The sequence below is a fragment of the Emys orbicularis genome, chromosome 8 (genome assembly GCF_028017835.1).
Source record: "Emys orbicularis isolate rEmyOrb1 chromosome 8, rEmyOrb1.hap1, whole genome shotgun sequence".
NCBI classification, from domain to species: Eukaryota; Metazoa; Chordata; order Testudines; family Emydidae; genus Emys; species Emys orbicularis.
In genome coordinates this window covers 101,339,292-101,360,829 of record NC_088690.1, presented here as the reverse complement: position 1 = coordinate 101,360,829, position 21,538 = coordinate 101,339,292, and the positions used below count along the sequence as shown (strand labels likewise).

General features: G+C 44.0%; 1 protein-coding gene across 1 annotated transcript in view; it reads right to left on the bottom strand.

Annotated features, from left to right (window-relative positions):
* Positions 1 to 21,538, bottom strand: part of TCF7 (transcription factor 7) — a 112,433-nt gene that overhangs the window by 25,290 nt on the left and 65,605 nt on the right. The window contains exons 4-5 of the mRNA XM_065410188.1: positions 6,701 to 6,833; positions 2,883 to 2,973 (exon numbers count right to left, since the gene is read on the bottom strand). Of these exons, the coding sequence (XP_065266260.1) occupies positions 2,883 to 2,973; positions 6,701 to 6,833 (224 nt within the window). The remainder of the gene's footprint in view (positions 1 to 2,882; positions 2,974 to 6,700; positions 6,834 to 21,538) is intronic.

Genomic DNA, 21,538 nt, shown 5'->3' with positions numbered 1-21,538 from the left:
GACAAAAATTCCTCTCACATTGCTTAGAAGTTAGTAGTGTATAAACATGTCAACAAACAGCCAAGCGCTACAATATATCAGGAAACCTAAACAACCTTTGAAGTTTAACATTCCTGCCCCAGGGGCGAGAAAACATTCAAAGTTAATCCAGAAGTGACATTCATTACTCTAGAGGCCAAGATATCCGAATATAAAAGGATCATGGCACTCAAGCCTTTATCCAAAGTGATTTTGACATGCAAATTAATTCAATTGCAAAACCAATCCATGATCCCTGGGAATGTACAATTAAAGATTTTATCACCCCATGATGAGAGAACAGCTCTTAAAGACAAAGAGGAAAACATAATAATGAGACACCAGCAAACCTGGTGCATAGTTCAGCTGGTGAGCTGTGCAAATGACACAGTTTACAAGGCTCTTGGTTAAGGTGTGTTGTCAGGCTCCAGCGATCAAACTCACTGGACTGGACTATAATTCATTTTTATTCGAAGTTCCTGACTGTCATCCCAGCTAATTAAAGAGAGAGTTATTACAGCTCCTCTTCTCAAAATGCTCAGCAGGAACAAAGACCACTTCTGCTGAACTCTTGTTAGGCAGCTTGCTAAGGAAAAGCTGCTTCCTGTATTAAGACCGCTTTGCGTTTGAAGTCAGCTTCATTCCAGAACAGTGAACCTTAAGAACTGTCCACCTACCACAGCACTAGTTATTGGCACAAGGAGTTTCTGTAGTGTTTCTTCTCCTACACAATTAGTTTCCACACTGTTTAAGCACGAAACCTCTGTAAAAGCATAAACTGGTGACCTATCTCTTTGATGAAACATTTGAAAATATCAGTCACATTTCCCTGAAGTGCGTGGGGAGAGCTGATAACTTGTGGCTCTGGAGATATACAACATTTGGGTTGTAAACACATGCAGAAGGTCTAAGCGGACACAGCTGAGAACCATCTTTGCTTCTAGGCACTTCTCAAATGCAGAATTTCATCATTTACATAACTCAGAGGCAATTCTGACTGGGAACTCCCTTTGGGAGGCCCATCATTCCTCTGGGGGAAGCCAAGCTTGAAACTTACTGGAGCTTACCATGTTTCTGTTCACAACAGATCTTGAAAAATAAGCATCAAACTAAAGTTTAGGACTAGGAACCTTGGGAAGTGATTTTATGGAATTTTGTAAATTTCAAGCAGACAACCATTTAAAAAAAGAAAAGTCTATATTACATACATTTCCTATTTGAAACGTGCTAATTGAATGGTCTGCTCTCTGATCCACAGGGCTGTTTTTCTATTAGTCATTAATGAACTTGTCTGACTAACTTGGTTAAAGGCGCCAAATCCTGCCAGATGCTCTAGTGGCTGTCAGCAGAATGAATTTCCTGTCTGACCAACAAACAAACATACATTTTGAAAAATAGACTTTTTCCATGTAACTAGGCTGCCTTTAACGGTTTCCCATTCTCCCAGCTGTGCATTTGGCAAAGTAGCTGCTTTTTCCACCAACATTTTTTTTTCCACGTTACAACACAGTCATTCCTGCAGTTTCTATTTTGTCTGTCCTGAGGAGGAATCACATTGTCCAAGGAGTTAAACCATGGGCCAAGAGCAACAGGTTTAGGACGGAAAGCAAAATTTAATCTCCTCACAGCCAAACATAAATCTAGTCTGGCCTCAGTCTCCGTTTCTTTGTGGTTAAATATTTGGAACACTAATAAACAAAAATCTAGTTAACATTTCACATTGTTCTTTAATTGTTTCACCTCTCTCATTTTAAGATATCTACATGTCTATACCGGCTTTTTGCAAGAGAAACAGGCAGGAAATTATTTGCACACTGCTGTCCATTGATTATTTCACCTTAAGATTCCCTCATGCCAGTGGTCAGTGATGTATGTTCCCAAACTCACCCTACCACTGTAAATCTTGCCTCATGTCTCTACAATTTCAATACTTTACCAGGGACTGGTGATGGCACTCATTGCAAATGTTAATCCAATCTGAACAGAGATCACGCAAAAATGGCATCTCCTGACTCACCAGATCTGGTTCCTATGTGTACTCAAAGTCACTCAGTTTTAATGACAAAAATAAAATATTAATTAATAAGGAGTAAAGGATTTAAATAAGTCTCTGGGCCACTCAGAATGCAGGATTCCAAGAGATCATGGGTTGGATAATGTCAGGATGCACACATCCTGCCGTTGGGTGAGCAAGCATTCTTTGTACTCCGTTGAAACAGTTCTCTGCCATACTGTGTTTTTCTCTGTCTTACCCTTTTTGAAAGGCAGCTTCTGGTGGATTGAACGCTGGGCTGGGACACAGAAGTTTGATATGTTCACAAATAACAGCCAATGGCTAAATCCAGAGCAGGACAGAACTAGCATCCCACTCAAAATGAGAAGCCTTGATTACACCTAAGCAGGATGGGCAATGGACTGCTGACCCAAACAGCTCTCAATTTTTTATTTTAAATCCCTGCACAACGTCATATACTATGGTGAAAGGCATCGGGGAACGCAGAGAGATATCTAGCTAGTGGCCCAGAGTCCCAATCCCAGCTCCGATGCTGAGTCACCTGGGGCAAATACCTTAGCTTCTTTGTATCTCAGCTTCCCATTTGTAAAATGGGGGTGATACTACTTGCCAACCTCACAGGGAACAGGGGAAATTAGGCCTTGTGAGTCCACAGGTGGGGCAATTGTGAAGATTAAAGAGATAATGTTTGCAAAGTGCTTTGGTAAACAAATTGTGCACCAGTAAATTATACTATTTAGAGTGGATCAAAGACCTAGAGAGTAAATGGACCTTGTTACAGCTTAGGATGCAGGAGTCAGAGCAATGCTCAATTTGCCTTCAGAGGCCTGGATAAACTGTCGACACTTACCATCCCATAGAAGGTGTTATCTGTCCAACCCCACCAGGAGGGAGGGAGTAGAAACCAGGGATATCCGATGTTTGGGAAGGACGGTGCACACCTAAGCAGAGGATCAAGACTTTGGTTAGAGAAGGAAATTTGGGAAGAGCAAGCACTAGCTTTTCCAGGTTTATGGTAGTCAATATGTTTTCAACTTCTCTATTTACTTCCATGTATTCCAAGGACAGCAACTCAGTGTAGGTTTGTGACTCATGAGGGCAGGTCTACACTACCACTTAAGTGGATGTAATTTATGTCGCTCAGGGGTGTGAAAAAGACACCCCCGTCTCCCCCCGAGTGACACAAGTTACAGTGACCTAAGCGCTGTCCACATCAGCGCTATGTCAGTGGGAGGCGCTCTCCTGCCAACGTAGCTTCTGCCTCTCGCAGAGGTGGAGTAATTATGCCAATGGGGGAGCGCTCTCCCATCAGCATACAGTGTCTTCACCAGATGCGCTAAAACTGCATTGATGCAGCTGCAGCGCTTCTAGTGCAGACCTGCCCGGAGAAACATGTGTGACAAAAGTTTTCTCCTATGCACAATCGTTCCAAATGACAGGGTACAACAATTAATCCCTTTTAGTGGTTTGGTTGTACCACTAAGGGTGTGTCTACACTGCATCTGGGAGCAAGCCTCCCAGCTCGGGTCCTCACACTAGTGCTCTAAAAATAGATGTTTACGGCTCAGGCTCTGAAGCCTGGGCAGGAGGCGAGTGGGGGTTGAGAGGCCAAGCTCCAGCCTGATCGGCAAGGGCAAAGCGCCATTTAGCCAGCTATTTTTAAGGGCTAGCGTGAGCCCTGCTAACACCATGGACCCAGGCTGGGAGGCTCACCCCCAGACATGCCCTTCAGTGTAGCCCTTTGCGGGGGGGGGGGGGGGGGGAAGGGGAGAAGTGATAACCTTCAAATATTACTTCAGAAAAAAAGATGACTCCTCTACTCATGTTTCGGTCATCCACAGGCCACAACACTCACCTGCCAAACAATGCTGTGCTTTGCATTTCTGTTCCATCCCATCAGTTTCTATTTCTCTTTTCCCCCCGCTCCCCAGTTCATCACAGATAAACTCTTCCTTAGGGTGTTCACGGTAATGCTGACCAATGACACCATTCAGGAGCAAGGCCTTCCTTCCCTGTGACTTCCTGCCATTTTGTTGTGCACTCTTTATCCATAATGACTTTTCCCATGAGCTTCCGTCAGGGCTGTTTCTCTAAGCGTACCTTGTGTATTCCATTTCAGAGAGGCCTTGATTTTAAGGACCTGATTTTCTATTACACCACAACCTATTTGTGCTGCTCTGCTGGTGTCAAGGGGCCATAAACCTGGTTCATGTGGCCAGCTGAGAATTCCCCTTTGGTAATGGGATTCCCTGGGTGCTCTTCACAGCTGTCGGTACTGGGGTGTAGTTAGAGGAAAGGGGGTAGGGCCAGAGTGTCTCTATACATTGGCTATTTTCCTGGCTTTCAGGACAGCTTCTCTTGGAGCCTTGGGTAGCTGGGAAGAAGTTAGAGCAGCCTTGAAGCTGCTCCTACACAGAGGGCCAAATGGGTCTTCAGCTGCCCTCAGAATTGGGGAACTGAAAATCATAAGCACCCTGCTTTGCTCTCACTGCATTTGGCACAGGATTAAAACCCAGAACCAGGCTTTAGGTATCTACCTCCAAAAGGCACATGGGGAAGAAAGATCCCCAGATTAATGTCCCCGATGTGGGAAGAAAGAGAGAGCGTGTGTATGTGTGCGCATCTGTCTGTGTGATGAAGAGTGAGATGTTGCCAGGGAAATGCCTTGTGGTGAAAGAATATGAAATGAATGATTCCTTGAACACAACACTGACCTTTGTATAGTTACCTGGTGACAACAGAACATCAAATAACCTTCCAGTTACGTATTAGCCATTAGAGCCTTGCCCTGAAGGACACTGAAGATGTAGTTTGGCCTATCTCCAGGAGGACAGCACTCTAGATTCATGGGCCCTCAACAGAGATTTATGCTGTGGGACCATTAGCAGCTCCAGTGCCAATCTTAATTTTCATGAAAGGACATAGGGCAGCTGCCAGTCCCTGGGGTAGGCTGGTGCTCTATTGTTTAAAGCTTTACATACTAATAGGAAGTCCCTGAAGCACATTCACAGGCAGGGACTTTCAAAGGCCCTTGAGTAGTCATGGAGCTGTGTTCTGCAAGTAGTTTTCAAGGGTAGCCTGAAATAAGGTGCATTGTGTTATATTCCCTCAGGAGCCAAGCAAGATTAAAAAAAATAATAATAATCTTCCCTCTCCACTTTTGTGAGACTTGGAAATCTGCCATGAGCTGTGCTTCTAATAGGTTTTAATTTAACTTTGTATTTTTCTGTTGACTTTATTACATGCTGGTGGCTGGCAAGCGATTTGCTGTCTGGAAGAAACACCAGACATATGCTGGTATCTGTTCCATGGGTGTAAATCCTCAGCAGTCTGTGGATTTACTGAGGGTAACCCTGGTGAGACCAGAATGTGCCCCCTAGGGTTCAAACTGCTGACAAATCACCGTCACCTCCTTAGCCGTTCCCCTTACTTGATGGCACATTGTTTGGCAGCACTCGTAACTCAGCTCAACTATCATTTTGCAACATGCTCAGAAGCTTTAGAAATTGAGATTACGTGGACTGGTGACTGTTGCGTGAAATTACAGAAAACTCCCCCACTCCAAAAGGTGAGCAACAATACTGTGTGGGTGGAAGACTTCATGTCTTTACCTCTCAATGGGGGTGTTGGCAGGATAGCTTCACATAAAGTTTAGAACAGTAGATAGCCATGTGGCTTTCGTATGCAGGGCTGTGCGTGAAACACACCATCTTGTGTATGCACCTGGAGTTTTCCATTGACTTCCAGGTTCAAATGAACCCAAGATCCCTGCCAGAATTGAGGTTGACACAAAGCTGTACATTAACCTAGATTTACTTGAAACTATGCCCAGGGTCTGCCCACAGTTTGTGAATCTTAGCATAGCTTTGGATGAACTTGGAAGATTTTTGAGTCTGTTGCACCAATACAACATATAATAGCAGCTTCTCACCAGCCCCCAAACCAAAAATGATTTATGATAAATTCACACACATGTATTCACTTTTCACAGTACAGGATCTAACCTCTCCTTATTGTACTTTCCTCTATACCCTTCCTGAGATGATTGTCTGTCTGCTATGTATTATATTAACAAATAAGAGAAACCCAAATAGTCAAACTGCGTGACAACCACATATGCACAGCCGCGGACTGTAAAAATCCAGCTACACACCAGACACAGATCCTAGTTAGTCAAAATATTTCCTGTTTCAAGCATTTATTTTCTCAAAATGACAACTTGACAACTGTTCGGGTATGAGTCAAAGGAAAGGTTACTTTCCATTTTCTGGTTGACTTTTGTGAATCATCCCCAGACTCTGGTCTGTTCTAAGGCTACAAAGAGAGTTATTACACGGAGAATTAAGCAAAATGGATGATCAAGGCAGACAGTTTTTGATGTTCAAGCTTCTCTTGGCCATGACTGCAAAGCATCCTCAAGGAGCTAAATCCCAAGCAAATTCCCCTGCTAGCCCACGCCCCTACCTGCCCATGGCTCACCGCACTCAGCGTTTGCAAATTTGATGGTCATTTATTTTTTGAACTGGACATAGGTTAAAGAATCTGGCCATGCTGGAGAACCACTGGCTATGTAGCAACTCTAATTTCAACAATTTACGGCATCAGCCCCCTCTTCTAAATCATCATGAGGACCCCTGCCCCAATAAGCTTATGTAGGATAAGAGTTACCTTGTTTCTGGTTGATGTCGGCTGGCAGGTGTGGTGAGTGGGAGCCATGGCTGAAATGTTCGTTGCTGTATGGAATGAGTGGGGTGAGTGGATGGACTCCGTGGGACGGCTGCACTACAGGAACCTTGTTGGACTGTAAAATACAAGGGGAGGGGAAAGGCTTCAGCAATTTATGCCTTTGTGCTTTACAATCCAGGTATATTGAGTATCTGGTATTAAGTGTCTAAGCAAATATCATTAGAACTGCTATTCCTAGCAACAGCAAAGCTCTGGCTCAGAGACTTCACAGGGTAAATATATGAAAGCAGCCATTCCTGCCTGCCTAAGACTGCAAGTGCCCTCTATAGGCCTGGCTTTGGAAGTGAGATGCTGAGAATTATAATAAATCCTCTCAAAAACAGAGCAGAAAAATAGCTTTACCTAAATAAATAAATGCTACAGTCCCTTACAGGAAAGATCCACAACAGCAGTGGCACTGCTGTAAGCTGGTGTATTTTGGACCATCACTGTAAAATAAAACACGGTTTTGTAATATTTATGATGTTACCCCTGGACCAGCACAACCAACATGAAGTTTTCAAACTCTGCAGTAGTACCTATTCTGCACAGCGTTTCTCAAATGTGGCCACCAGTGGCTTTTCTTGCGGCCACAGCCTCCTCGCCAGTGATTGGGGGAGGGGAGAGCAAAGCAGTCGTCCCTCCCACAGGGCCACCAGCATGGGTTGGACCCTGCCCCCCTTCTGGAAACATAAATGCTGGAGGAGCAGGCAGCTAGTGAGTTCCCTGGGGTGGCAGGCAGCAAGCTCTGGTCACCGGGCTCCAACCCCCATCGCCCCTGACCCCTCCTGCCTCTGCCAGCCTGTCAGGTTTCCCCCCCGTCCCCCACATCCTCCCTACTGACCTCCCCATCCACGGCTTAATTTGTCCCTGGGCTTGCCAGGACTGAGTAAGTCTGCTGATGTGAAAAGTGATATGTGTATGTTTGTTGATATCCCTTTTCACAGCAGCAGACTTACTAGCTAGCAAGTCTTTTTAAAAAAAGCAACCAAAAAAGCAAAAGAAACAACAACAAAAAAGACAAGAACCTGCAGAGCACCTTATTTGTGTTTCTATTCTGTTTAGGTTCAGTAAACAATAGAGACAACTACATTATTTTTATTATTGAGTCTACAAAAAGAGTCAATAAATTAGAATGATTTGGACATGTGTATGTGCAAATTTATTTGTTTTTCCTAAAGTTAATTAAGTATTTTAGGAAAAATTTGTCAGTGCGGCCACCACCAAGAGTTGGTGGCCGCACTTTGAGGCCACCAAATATTTGTTGTGAGACCCTACAATAGCTTCTTTATCTCCAGATGATACAGAGCATGTTAGCAAATGTACTGCTATGCTAGCACCCTCTGTTTTGCTCTGCCAGTTCCCTCTGCTGAGGCATGCCGGGGTGTGTGTGCTCTGCGCGCGCACACACACACACACACACACACACACACACACACACACACACTCTCTCTCTCTCTCTTTTCTAAAACTAAATTTGAACACGTGTTTTCGAGACTAAAGTAAGCGACAGGCCTGGTGCCTTTATATCAAAGATGCGCACTAATACAGAGACCCAGCCCTCTGACTCCAGGGGCTCCTCAGTTTAGCAGACTTGAAGCACGCCTATTTCTTGCACTCTCAGACGTCGGAGGGAATGAGTCAGAGGCGATGCATTGGAGGTGGGGGGGACACATGAGGTCATGTGCCCCCCCCCCCGGAGTTGCTGCTTGGCTTGGACTGAGCATGCTCACACAGACTGAGCATGCTCAGTAACATCTGGTGAAGCCACTGCCCTCACTCTGCCACCATCTCTGGCATAAGTTTAGTCACCTTTGTTAGTGCATAAAGTGCTACACTTTACATCTAGTCGCTTCAACTACCAAATTCTTCCCTATTGGCAGAAATAAGGTAATCCCTTGAAAGAAAGCTTAAAGAACACACAGCAAAATGGCTTCAAGGAAAGGGATACATTGGCCCCTCTTAGTTGCCCTATATGACAAAGAAAAAATGGCACAGAAAAGTGTGTAATTAAAGGTAAAGAATAAATAGTGCAGATCTGCCCTTCAGTGCTAATTTGTACTTACAAAAGACACTTCCCTGCCTCAGACTCTGCTAAACCATACACAGTGGTCTTTTTGAAGTAGGGACAGGTGTCAAATGTAGAAATTCTGGAAAGAGCACAATCCCTTAAACTGCTGGTGAAGAAAGGAAGGAGCAAAAAAGGAAAGGAGAGCAACAAAGGAAAGGAGAACAATAGGAAGCAAAAGGACAGTATGTCCTGAGAACAGCCCCTCCAGATTCCTGAGCTGTACTTTGGAAAACCCAAAGGAAAGACTGGCCCCAAAGCTTCCTACATAGGTTCTACACTGAGTCTAGTACATTCTGGGACACAGAATTTAGGAGCTTATAGGCCCACACTTTGGAACACTCTGGGTTTTCACACGTTCTAGTCACTGATTCTTGTTGTTTTAGGTTTTCAGCACCTCTGAAAATCAGGCCCAAAATATCTCATGGACGGTTCTCAGAAATGGAGAAACCCATATTTAGTGGACACTTTTTGAAAACATTGGCTTTCCTGAGTGCTGTGTAAGCACTCATCCAGAGCAAACATCAACAAAATCTATATCTTCTACACAACCAAACCTGAGTAACCTGGTAGTAGCTTTATGGTAGTCATGGACAAATCTGAAGGATGCAGCAAACAAAATTAAATTAAGAAAAGAAAATTTCAGTCTCCCTCTCTCTCTGTTACACTATCAGAGCAATCAAGGCCTGAAATCTTTGTGAAATCAGGCTGCTGTGTTAAGCACAATGCAGAATATTTCTGCATGTTGGAGCAAAGAAAAGGGAACTTGTTTAAAACAGTTGCAGTGCTGTAAGGAAAACACACACACACAAATTTTGCTGTCTGCCTCAAGCATGTCTGCTGTTTCATACTTGCCCAGTTTCGCCCACAATTGCCTTTAAACTCAAACTGACTTCACCATGATTGGGGAAACAGTCAGGATATGTCCCAGGGAAAATCTGCAGACAACATTAGGACTAATAATAGTACAAGATTAGGAGGAATAAGAGTGCACCATATACAAATGTTGATCAGTGGTTAAAGGAGGGGACTTCGAATCAGCTCTCCTGGGTTCTATTAAGCATCTACAAATTATTTGCTGTGTAGCTGTAGGCAAGTCACTTATCTCTAGACTGGATTCTCCACTACCTTTCATCTGGTTTAGCATTTACACCTGTAAAAGAGGAGTATAAAACACATGACTCTTCTGATTTCATAGCAGTTTCACACTCAATTTGCACAGGTAGAAGAAAGTGGAGAATCAGGCTTCTGTGTATTGGTTTTTTCCATCTATAAAAGAGGATAATAATGCATACTCCACAGCAGTCTTGCAAAGCTGAACTTGTATAAAGTATTTTAAAATCCCTGGGTAAAAAACAGGGAGAAGGAAGGAAGGTTCTGGGAAGATGCTGAGAAACTGAGAAGGTGTCTTCCACTTTGATTCACAACTTTAAATATTTCAGTCTGTATCTGTTCACAACCAGGACCCATCTTCATGGTTACTGGTCACCATCAGATTCTCTATAAGCTGCCAGACACTGCAAATTGTAAAATCAAACCGGACGGCTATGAAAGCCAATACTCAAGACAGGGCGAATCATTTCCTCTTTTGATAAGGCCTGGATTTAGTTCCTGCAAAAAACTGTAACCCTGAGAGAATCTTCAAGGTAAGTCTGAAATTGCCAACCAATAACTGCCTTATGCTAGGAAAACTGACCTGAAGACAAATGTTTCCACAAGCTGAATTGCATTTAATATAGGAGTATTTTAAAAAATTTAGTAGTCCCTCCAACCAGGCCCCTATTTAACCTTCAACCTATATTAGCTTTGAGAAGACAATTTGCAGAGAGAACGCAGGAGAAGTAGAACTGTTACTGGAGGACTCTGAACTGTACTGCTTTGCATCTATTTTTATGTAGTTTAAATATTTCACCTGGAAAAAAACCCATTTAAATGACACTGTAAAGGATGTGATGGTATCAGAAATATGTCTATCTAGAATGTCTATCTAGAATACAGAGGAAACTGGGATGGGAAAATATAAGTTATCCTAAAAATATGGGGAACTGGATGACTCTGGGATTGGTGAAGGGTTCCATGAACTTTTATCTAAAAGTCACTGATTCAAATCGATTTTAGGTCCGTGGTGACTGAAAGTTTTTAGTTATCAACTGATGGGCTGTTTAGATGCCTATCTAAAATAACCAGTCTGGTTTCAGTCCAGCCTCCCATGCACAGATGTCTACATCAAAACCCACCAAAACTGGAGTCTTTGTTCGCAGTCTCAGTAGAGGCCAAGGAATGAATGGACCGAAGAGATTAACCTGTCTTCTCATCCTGAAAAGTGGGACCGTTCATAGGACACTACAGGCCAGCTTACGCTTCTCTGCTACCCACACAGGGCCTGTTTTATGGACAAGAGGATGGACACAAGAACTATTTTTCCCAAATGAGACACAGTACGTGAATGTTCTTGTGTCCCAGACCGCCATTTTCTCTGACAAGTTTGACATCTCAGAGTGGTCTCTAAACACCTACTTTCTTAAGTGCGCAACTGCGCATTCTCTTTTTGTTCACCCTGGTAACCAAAGAACACTGTGTTCTGGTGCAGACTTCCTGTCACCGTCATGCATAATCTTATACTGCTCTTACTTTTAAGTAGCCACACTACTGAGATTACTCGGCCGTACTAACCTGTGTGAAATTGAGAGAGGGGAAAAAAAATAAAAATGACCCAGAGAGCAGCAGCTATCACTCTGAAGCAGAAAAGCCACCTTCCTAACTAATGTAATTGGATGGGCAGTGCAGAAATGCAGGTGCATTGATTATTAAGGAAGATGAACTGCTGGCAAGGGACAATTAGGAGACTTCCTCCCTCACATATAGGTGTGTCCAACTTCAAGAGAGGCTCTAGGCTATCAAATTCTTATTCTTGCTGAATGGACATAAAACCAGAAGATTCATCATCATCACCACCACCGCAGTATCTTTCCCTTCTCTGCAGGATAAAGGGCTAGGCAACTCCCATCCTTGGCCAAACGTGACCAAGATGCATGTGCAAACGGGTACCATTTATCCCTGGCTACCCAAGGTTCCTGAAGCCACCGGTAGTTTTACTACTGCATTATCCAAAACTGCTCAAAACAGGTGTTAAAGTATTGACACAGTGCTAAAAATGTCAACAGCCACAGGACCTTTGTCTACACTTGGGATCCCACCATTGATGCCGCTGGTGGAGCTGCATCAATAGTAGCAGCTAGAGGACATGTTTTTTAGAAATATTCCCTTGTGTAGACAAGTCATAACTGAAAGGAAGACACGTAATTCTGGTGACCCTTAACCCACTAGGGGCCTGAGCCAATGAAAGCCTTTTTTATTAACTTCATTGGGAGTTGGAGCAAGCACTCAGGGTCTGCAGCCGTGAGCTGTAAACTCTGGATATAGCATTCAGCATGATATCAAACTTCTTTTGGACTCTCACCTGAGATTCCAGGTCTGTGCTTTGTTCTTCACACATTAAAAATAAGAGAGAAATGCAGGTAACACCAGAATTAATATATTAAAGCAAAAAAGCACACACATCCAACCACAATTTGAATTACACAACAGACAAAGCCAACAGAGGAGCTTAGCTTTTGTGGTGAACATGGATCATCCTAGCAGGGTCTGTGCATGGGGCATCTTTGGTGGGACAGACATTTGATAGAGGTGCTAATGTTTCAAGAAGGTTTCCCCCTCACCCCCCCATTTTGAACAAAATAGAACTAGTACAAAGATGTTTAATAAAACTACTCAAGTGGTGCATCTCCTGTAAGAGGGAAACTTACAAAAGTCATTTCTCAGATTTCCTTCTGTTTGAGAAGAAACTAGCTGGAGGATTTTGCTGACACTTTATAACAATCAAGCCTAGCAGCAGGTTACTGGCACTCCCAGCTGAGATAAGCAAAACTCAGAACCTGCAATGTCACTCTATCCCCACTAAAAATGAAGAGGGCTAAAACTAACTGATCAGCTTCCTGAATCCTCCATATAAGGGTGAGGATTTACAATCAAAGTTTCTTCCAGTACACTTTTGATATTTTAAATCATACTCTGCCACTATTCTGCCCTGCCTTCTATTTTTTTTTTTTAAAAGGACTGCAAGTATTCCTGAGGCTTTGGAAAACTATAGTCAAATGGCAGACTCTGCAGCTACAGAGCAGTCTGTTAGCACTTCATCCAAGGAAGCCACTACAAAATATACCAATAATATAAAATAAGTAAAACAGTAAGAAAGTATCTGCTCTCCAAATTTATGTTTGAGACATCATATGAAATATCCTAACCTCTGGCTCCAATTCCTATTAACTACCTAAAATCTTTTCTTTAGTATAAGAGCAAGACTCTTGCCTTTTCTTTCCTACACTCTCTTTCAGGGAGAAACAGTAAGGGAGCACCTATCATATTTCAGTTATTGCCCTATTGTAAGAGAGACATTTTATGCCAACTCTGGCTCCCTGGGGCTGCTGGAATTGGTTTGGGTTCCTGGCATAAATTAGAGTAGCCTCTGGGCTGCTCTAACTTGTATCTGCCTTCAACAGACAGAGATCACTGGAGCATAGCATGCTCTGGCCATGCCCCTTCCTGTTAACCTCTATGCCAAGGGGTTAACAGTGATTGTGGTGTCAAGTTGGCTGAATCAGAGGATTTCCCTACACTAGCCAATTGTAAGGCTGGTTTGCAGCTGCAAAGTGGAACACAATGGGCTCATCTGGTCCATCAGCTTCAAAACGCTTGAAACCTTGTAAGGTGAAAACGATCTTAGACTATCCTCTAATCTACATTTAAAACATTTTAATTTCCTTCTGACTTTCCATTCCATTCACTGATTACTTACTTTAAACGGAGTGGGTAAACTGCAAGGAGTGGATGACAGTTGACACTTGTGGTCTCCAGACCTTACCAACACCTCAGTCGTAAAGGAAACAGAAATCAAGTACTGACCGCAGGACATTTCTACACAGACCATTTGGTAATGAATTGTGCCTGTTATGGAGGATCTGGCTCATGGAGCTTCGCACTGCCACATTCTGTTTCCTCCTCATCCAAACAGTAAAACACAATAGCTCTTCTTTAGCAAAGGCCGAATTAATTATTACAACAACATGTTCACTTATCTAATGCTTTCCATGCCTAGATCTCAAAGCAGTTTACAAAGGATGGTAAGACCATTAGCCCCATATTACAAATAGGTAGGCACGGTGACTCCGTTATAATCACAGAGCAAGTCAATGGCAGATTCATGAATACAACCAGGATTCCAGACCCCTGCCCAGGCCTCTGGATCATGGTGCCTCATCTTCCTGAAAATTAGTTCGGCAGACACCATGGAAAATGCCAGGCTTCTAAGCAGTTAACAGGCACAGACAACTCAGTGTAAATCTGGGAGGAGGGTTGTTTTTCCCAAATATTTTTTATTTAGACAAAAAAGTAAAATTTCCATTTTTGCTACCCAATTGTTTCCCTGGATGTCGCTGCTGCCTTATAAGAGTATGATCCCTGAGGAATGGTGTGTGATACAGTCTCCTTGTGATCACAGGAATATGCCACATGCAAGAGATCAGTAGGAAAAAAGACTATCAGCAAGGATATATTTACCAATGGTTGCTGCCTAGTATAATACTTTGCCTTTCTGTAGCTCATTTCATCTCAAAGTCTTAAGTGTGCCCTTTTTCCCTTACAGATGGGGAACAGAGGCACAGGAAGGTTAAATGACTTGCCTGCCGTCATACAGTAAAGCAGTGGCAGAGTTGGGACCTGAATCCAAAGCATCAGTTCCTAGTCCTGTCTTTTAACTAGTAGACATTGCTACCGATGTTATCCATATGTATCATTCCAAAAGCTTGCTGTGCAGAATTTCTGCATTTCCCCTCTCCAATTGCGCCTCCCCACCTTGCTGAAATCTCTTTGTGTTCTGATGACACATGCACATAGCAGCGAGCGCCTACCAGTGAGCTCTGGTCACAAGAGGCGCAAATCTGGAAACACCCCCTTAAGTTTTTGTATGACTAGTCCCTCACTGTCACTAACCAAATACTGTACACAAGCTTGCCGCCGCCGCTGCTGAGTTGAGTGATCACTGTGGTTTCTAGCACTCGGCAGGGTAACCTAAGCAGCGGTAAGTGCAGATTAGTCATATCACTTTCAAACTTTCCCACATTGCTGGCCCCAGAAATAGCTCATTGAAAAAGCAGCAGGCAAGTCTGTCAGCTCCCTTTACCTTTGGGGAGACTCTCCATGACTCCATGAGAAATTCTTGTGAATGAAAATAGTCAAAATTCTGGGCAGCTCACTCCATCTTATTTTTGTATTTTACCAGATTGACTTTACTTGGCATAGATGGGCAAGAAAATTATTCAGACAACTGAAGGAAGCAATTGATTTTCCATCTAATGGAAGGGAAGTTGTGGTTTCAGGGATTGAGCAAGGGACTGAGAATCCCTGCCTGGCAAAATAAAGAAATAGAACAGAATGAGCTGCCCAAAATTTTGAACAAAGAGATCTCTTTCCAGCTCCAGTGGCTGCAGTGTCGCAAGTCACTGTCCTGCCCTTTGCCTCAGTTTCCCCGGCTGTAAAATAAGGATAGTAATCCATCACTGCGATGTGCTTGAGCTCAATGGAAGAATGAAAACCACCAGATAAGAGATAAGCATTGTTGTACGTATAGGGCAACGCTGTCAAAGTGGCCTAAATGAATTGGGAGCCTAAACCCCATTTTTCAAAGGTGACTTTGGCACTTAGGAGACTACATCCCATGACTTTCAGTGAGATGTGCCTAAAGCACTTAGGCCCTTTTGAAATTTTGACCCATAGTCACTAACCTCTAGATCCTAAACAAAGTTGAGGAGCTGCACAATTCCCTCCTTTTTTCTCTCACCACTTGTTCAGACATGGGACTGCACTGACTTGTATTGGCGTCTACACTGCAAAAAAACAACCAACCAACCCAACCCAAAACCCCTTGGCAGCAGGTCTTAAAGCCTGGGTCTACAGACTTGAGCTCGCATTACAGTGCTAAAAATAGCCGTGTAGATGTTCCCTCTTGGGCTCTGAAAGTTGGCAATGGGGATAGGCCTCAGAGACTGAATGGGAATATCCACACAGGGCTATTTTTAGCACCATAACACGAGCCTCATGAGACCCGGGCTCTGAGGTATGCTGCCAAGGATTTTTTCCCCATCCTTAGAGCTGTTCCATATCCTGCTTATTATTATATGTATTGTCTGGATTCCCCAGTCCAAAAAGCTGAACTTAAAGCAGCTGGAGATTGCCCCAGGAGACTTGCCCCTCTGTAGGGAGATGGTCTCCATCACAGCGAAGCTGGAGAAGGTGACAGTGCTGCCTCCTGCACCAGCTCTGTAACCGAGTTCTGTGGCCGTCTGTGCTGGAACACCGGTGTTGACAGGAGGCGAGGGGAGTGCTGGGGCAGGGAAAGGGTTAGGGACAGGTGTGTCAGGGCAGGGAGGGGAAGATCTGTTACACCCAATTTTCCACTGATTGGGTCCTTACATGTGAGTTAAAGCGGTCCCGCTTTGGAGCATGTCAGGTTCCTGACAGCCTCCCCTCTCCAAAGCACGCAAGTAGAGCTCAGACTGGCCGAGAATCAAACCCAAAATATTTTAAAATGGATTACATTTTCCTACTCTAAGTAGAAAATCCCAACATATACCACAGTTCGTGTAGGTCCTACACATAAACACAGCTGCACATGTTGATATGGATGGGGGATAGGCAATAATCAGAACTCATGTGAATATTCACCTCACTCTCCCATAGGAGCCACATAAACAAGGACAATTGTAAGCTGTACTCACTGAATAACCTTTTTTCATTGTCCATCTGGGTTTGCTGGAAAACAGCAGTCTTCAGCAGTGGAGCCTTGACTGTCTCAAAAGTCCTGTTATCTGAAGGGGAGTTGTGTCCCCTGGACAATTCAGATAAGAAAAGTTTGGATAATCAGCGAGCTGGCTTCCCTGAGGCTGGCCTGCTCAGAGGAGCTAAAAATCTCGCTTCCTTTGTTTGCCCAGTTGAAAAGAAGAGCTCCATTTCTGTAGAATTTTGTGTATGTGCAGAGCTTAGTCCTAAGAGTTCTGTATAGCTGTTCATTACACTTGAGGTGGCTTAAGGGGAAGAGACTCTGAAGCCTGCACGCAGACTTGCTGGGGAGCCATAATCTGAAGTAAATGGATATCTCCCACTTAAGACCTTAGAATGACTATGGTTCTAACATACATCCTGCAAGCTATGCAGTCAAGTCAGGAGAAGTCATCCTACATGTGTTTGTCACACACCACTTCTCAGGGAGAGATGAGTCCACATTTAGGCCATGAAAAACAAAATGCATGAACATTTACTGTTGCTGATTCAATGGGGAATTATCTTTTTTTCTGTAAAATTAGTCATCCGAGCCCAGTTTCTGTGCTTGAGAAATAAAGCTACAAGGTCAGGCTGCACTGAATATGAAGCACGTTTTGCTTTGGAAGAAGTTCCCAAGCTCAGATGGGGTATACCCTCATGCCTTTGCTGATTTCATTTTCATCTCCTTGCACTGTAACCAACTCAAATTAGTGCATAAGTATTAGGGACATGATCCATGCTGCAGATTGGAGCTGAAGTTCACTAGAAGCTCACAGGGGTGGGTGGGTGGATGTGTGTTTGCATGCAATGTTCTGATTTAGGTCCACTGCAGGTATTGGCCTGAACCAACCTAGTTCAGAACCAGATCTGAACAGCCCCATGGTATGTCTAGAGTCTGGCTGGTTTGCCAGTTTGAGCCACTGGGTAATAAAAATAAAACAAATAGGATTGTTCTGATGCCTCTAGACACCTTAAGCGCTTGTCTCTTTGTGCTATTGCACCACAAAAATTGAACTGATAGAAAATATCACACCCAAAGTAAAAATTCAATATAATTTTTGTTGTTGTTTGAAAGCGTGTGAGCACCTACCACTTGAATATAGCAGTAGCAGCCGCTGACACCTCAACTCTCTTAGCAACTGGGCTACCTCCAGTGTCAACTCATTTCACATCTCTGTGCACTTTTTCTCTTTTCTCACTTTTGCTACACTGTCTCATCTCTCCAGCCCACTGCCGTAGCAGAAAGGAAATAAGGAAAGTTAATGCCGCTCACACTTGGGTGCTACTTTCAGTGGCTACGATCCATGCTGCTCCCTTCACCAAATTGGGGGGGGGGGGGCTAGCATCTCTGCTGCTGCTCTGTTCTGTGTCACTGAAGTACTGGCTACCAGATATGGCTTTCTGGGTTCGCATAAATACTGGCCTCTGACCTAATTAGAACAAATGGAGGCCTGCCTGCTTCTTCTAATGAGCAAATGATGAGTGCTGAGAAGAGCTACTAGAAAGTGGAGATGAGCTAAAAGGACTTAGTGAGTGATGAGTGGGGTGACAGAAACAATGGCAGGTTGCTGGGGCATTTTGAAATCCTAAGATAGGTACCCATTTGCTAAAGCCTCTGGGCCAGATTCCCAGCTGCAAGGTGCCCTGAGCGGTTGGGGTGGGCAAAAAGGAGCTAGTTTAATGTCCCTGATTCTGAGGCAAACTATGCACTAGCCACACAGCTGGTGCAGATGATAGTTGGCTGTGTCCCTCAAGGGGCCATTGCCAGCTCAGAGTTCCCGGGTGCAGTGCTATCTTTTTACACTTTATCACTGCCCTTCTCCACCAGAACAAACCCCCAAGCCAGAGGGAGCCCTGCTTGACTTTCATATTGCAGGTTGAGTTTTCAGGGGATAAATTAGACAAACCATCATTTTACTGATAAAGTTTGCCTTTGAAATTAGTAAGATGACAAGCATGGAGCCCTATGAGAAGCAGATGGAACATGTCTCAGAATTCTATTTACTGTGCATGAGCCAGAATAGAATTCAGCTTACTCTCCCAGGCTATAAGAACTGCTTCGGGGCAGGAACTGTCCTCCTACTCTATATATGTTCAGCACCTGACACCTTGGGGGGGGGGGGGCAGGATTCTGACTGGGGTCCCCAGATGCTATTGTAATACAAATAGTAAATAAGAAAAAATAATAAGAGCAGCAGCAAGAGTAAAATAACATTGTAAAAACTTAGTTTTGTCACTAAAGTGAACAGGAGGTTTTGTCACTAAAGTGAACAGTGTGATGTTGTTGAGAAAAAGGCAAATGTCATTCTGGGATGTATTAACAGGAGTGTTGTATGCAAGATTGGGGAGGTAACTGTTCCACTCTACTCAGCACTGGTGAGGCCTTAGCTGGGGTACCGTGTCCAGTTCTGGGGCCACACTTTAAGGAAGTCAAGGACAAATTGGAGAAAGTTCAGAGGCGAGCAACAAAAACATGAGAGGTTTAGTGAAAATGACTTATGAGGAAAGGTTGAAAGAACTGGGCATGTTTAGGCTAGAGAAGAGAAGGCTGAAGGGGGGAACACGATAAGTCTTCAAATATGTAAATACACTTCTACCTCGATATAACGCTGTCCTCGGGAGCCAAAAAATCTTACCGCGTTACAGGTGAAACTGCGTTATATTGAACTTGCTTTGATCCACCGGAGTGTGCAGCCCCTCCCCCCCCCCGGAGCACTGCTTTACCGCGTTATATCCGAATTCGTGTTATATCGGGTCGCGTTATATCGAGGTAGCGGTGTAGTTGTGATGAAGAGGACAGTGATCAATTGTTCTCAATGTCCACTGAAGATAGGACAAGCAGTAATTGGCTTAGTTTGCAGCAAGGAAGATTTAGTTTGGATAATAAGAAAAAGTTTCTAAGTATAAGGATAGTTAACCATTGGCACACGTTATTTAGGGAGTTTGTGGAATCCCCATCCTTGGAGGTTTTAAAGGACAGGTTAGACTAACACCCATCAGGGCTGGTCTAGGTACTTTAAGCCTGCTTCAGTGCAGGGGGATGGATTAGATGACTTCTCAAGGTCCCTCTCAGATCTACATTTATTTCTATGAGTCTATTATATGACTTTGAATATACAAAGAAAGCAGATCTGTTGAGTAAGAAGCTGCTTTATTTACCTATTTTTCAGAGCTAAATTGCATTTAAGGAGCAAGAGGGATTGACCTAGGAGGAAAGACTAAAAGAACTAAATATATATAGTGTGTATGGCCAAACAAATTAAGGGGTGGGGATGTGAGGATCATCTGCAAAATACCTGGATGTAAACACCAAAGATGAGAGGAATTGCCTCGGTCCAAAGAACGATAACTGGGAATAATGGGATGAAATGCAGAAAAGGGAACTTTTAAGCTGTATATCAGAAGAAATGTCCTGTTAGCAAGAGGTCTCCAAAGGAAAGAGGTAAAAAGCCTTGGATATCAGGGCATTTAAAACTTGATAGGACAACACATTGATGAATGTGCTGAGAAAACAATCCTGTGCTGAGTCTGGATAGACAAGATGAACGGATAAATCTTTTCCATATCCAATTCCAAAGCCATACACTAGAGTAGCACTCGCTGCACTAGCAGGGCCGGCTCTGGCTTTTTTGCCGCCCCAGGCAAAAAAGCCTCCCCCCCCCCCCCCCCGCGGGGGCTCCGCTCTCCCGCCGGGGGGAGGGCGGCCGGAGCCCCGGGGCGAGGGTGGCGAGCCCCGGCGGGGGCTCCGCTCTCCCCCCGGCGGCCAGAGTGCAGGGCTCGCCGCTCTCCCCCCGGCAGCCGGGGGGAGGGCGCGGGGGGGGAGGGCGGCCAGAGCGCCGGGGGGAGGGCGGCGAGCCCGGCTGTGGCCCCGCTCTCCCCGGCGGCCCGAGCGCCGCGCCGCCCCCCTTCAGGTGCCGCCCCAAGCACCAGCTTGGTTGCCTGGTGCCTGGAGCCGGCCCTGTGCACTAGGACACTGAACTTCTCTGCTATTGTTTCAGAAGGTGGAGGAAGTAACTAGGGGGACAGCAATTTTAGACTTGGTTCTGATTAACAGGGAGGAAATTGGTTGAAAGTCTGAACACTGAAGGCTATTTGGGTAAAAGAGATCTTGAAATGATGGATTTCAGGATTCTAAGGAAAGGAAGGAGTGAGGGCAGTGGAATAAGGACAATCGACTTCAAAAAAGCAGATTATAACAAACCCAGAGAACTGGCAGGTAAGGTCCCAAGGGAAGAAATCTAAGGGAAAAAGGAATTCAGAAAAGCAGGCAGTTTCTCAAAGAGACAATATTAAAGGCGCAACAGCAATCTATCCCCCTGCAAAGGAAAGATAAGAAGAAGAATAAGAGGCCAAGTATGGTTTCATTAGTGACCTGAAAATCAAAAAGGAATCCTATAAAAAGTAGAAGCATGGACAAAGTGCTAAGGACGAGTACAAAAGAATAGCACAAGCATGTAGGGACAAAACCAGAAAGACTAAAATGAGAAAATGAGTTACACCTAGCAAGACACATAAAAGGCAAATCAGTAGAGATTTTATAAATAGAACCAGGAGTAATAGAAAGATGAAGGAAAGCATGGTCCTCTAGATAGCAGGGAAGGAGAGCTAATAACTAATGACATCAAGGCCGCTAAAGTGTTTAATGCCTTTTGTTGTTGTTGCTTCAGTCTTCACTAAAAAGGTAAATTGTGATCAGATACTTAACACAATGAATATTAGCAAGGGGAGGTGGGGGAAGGAACCTAAGCCAAAATAGGGAAAGAACAAATTAAAGAATATTTAGATAATATATTAGAATATTTAGATTAGTCAAGTTGGCAGAGCCTGATTAAATTCAC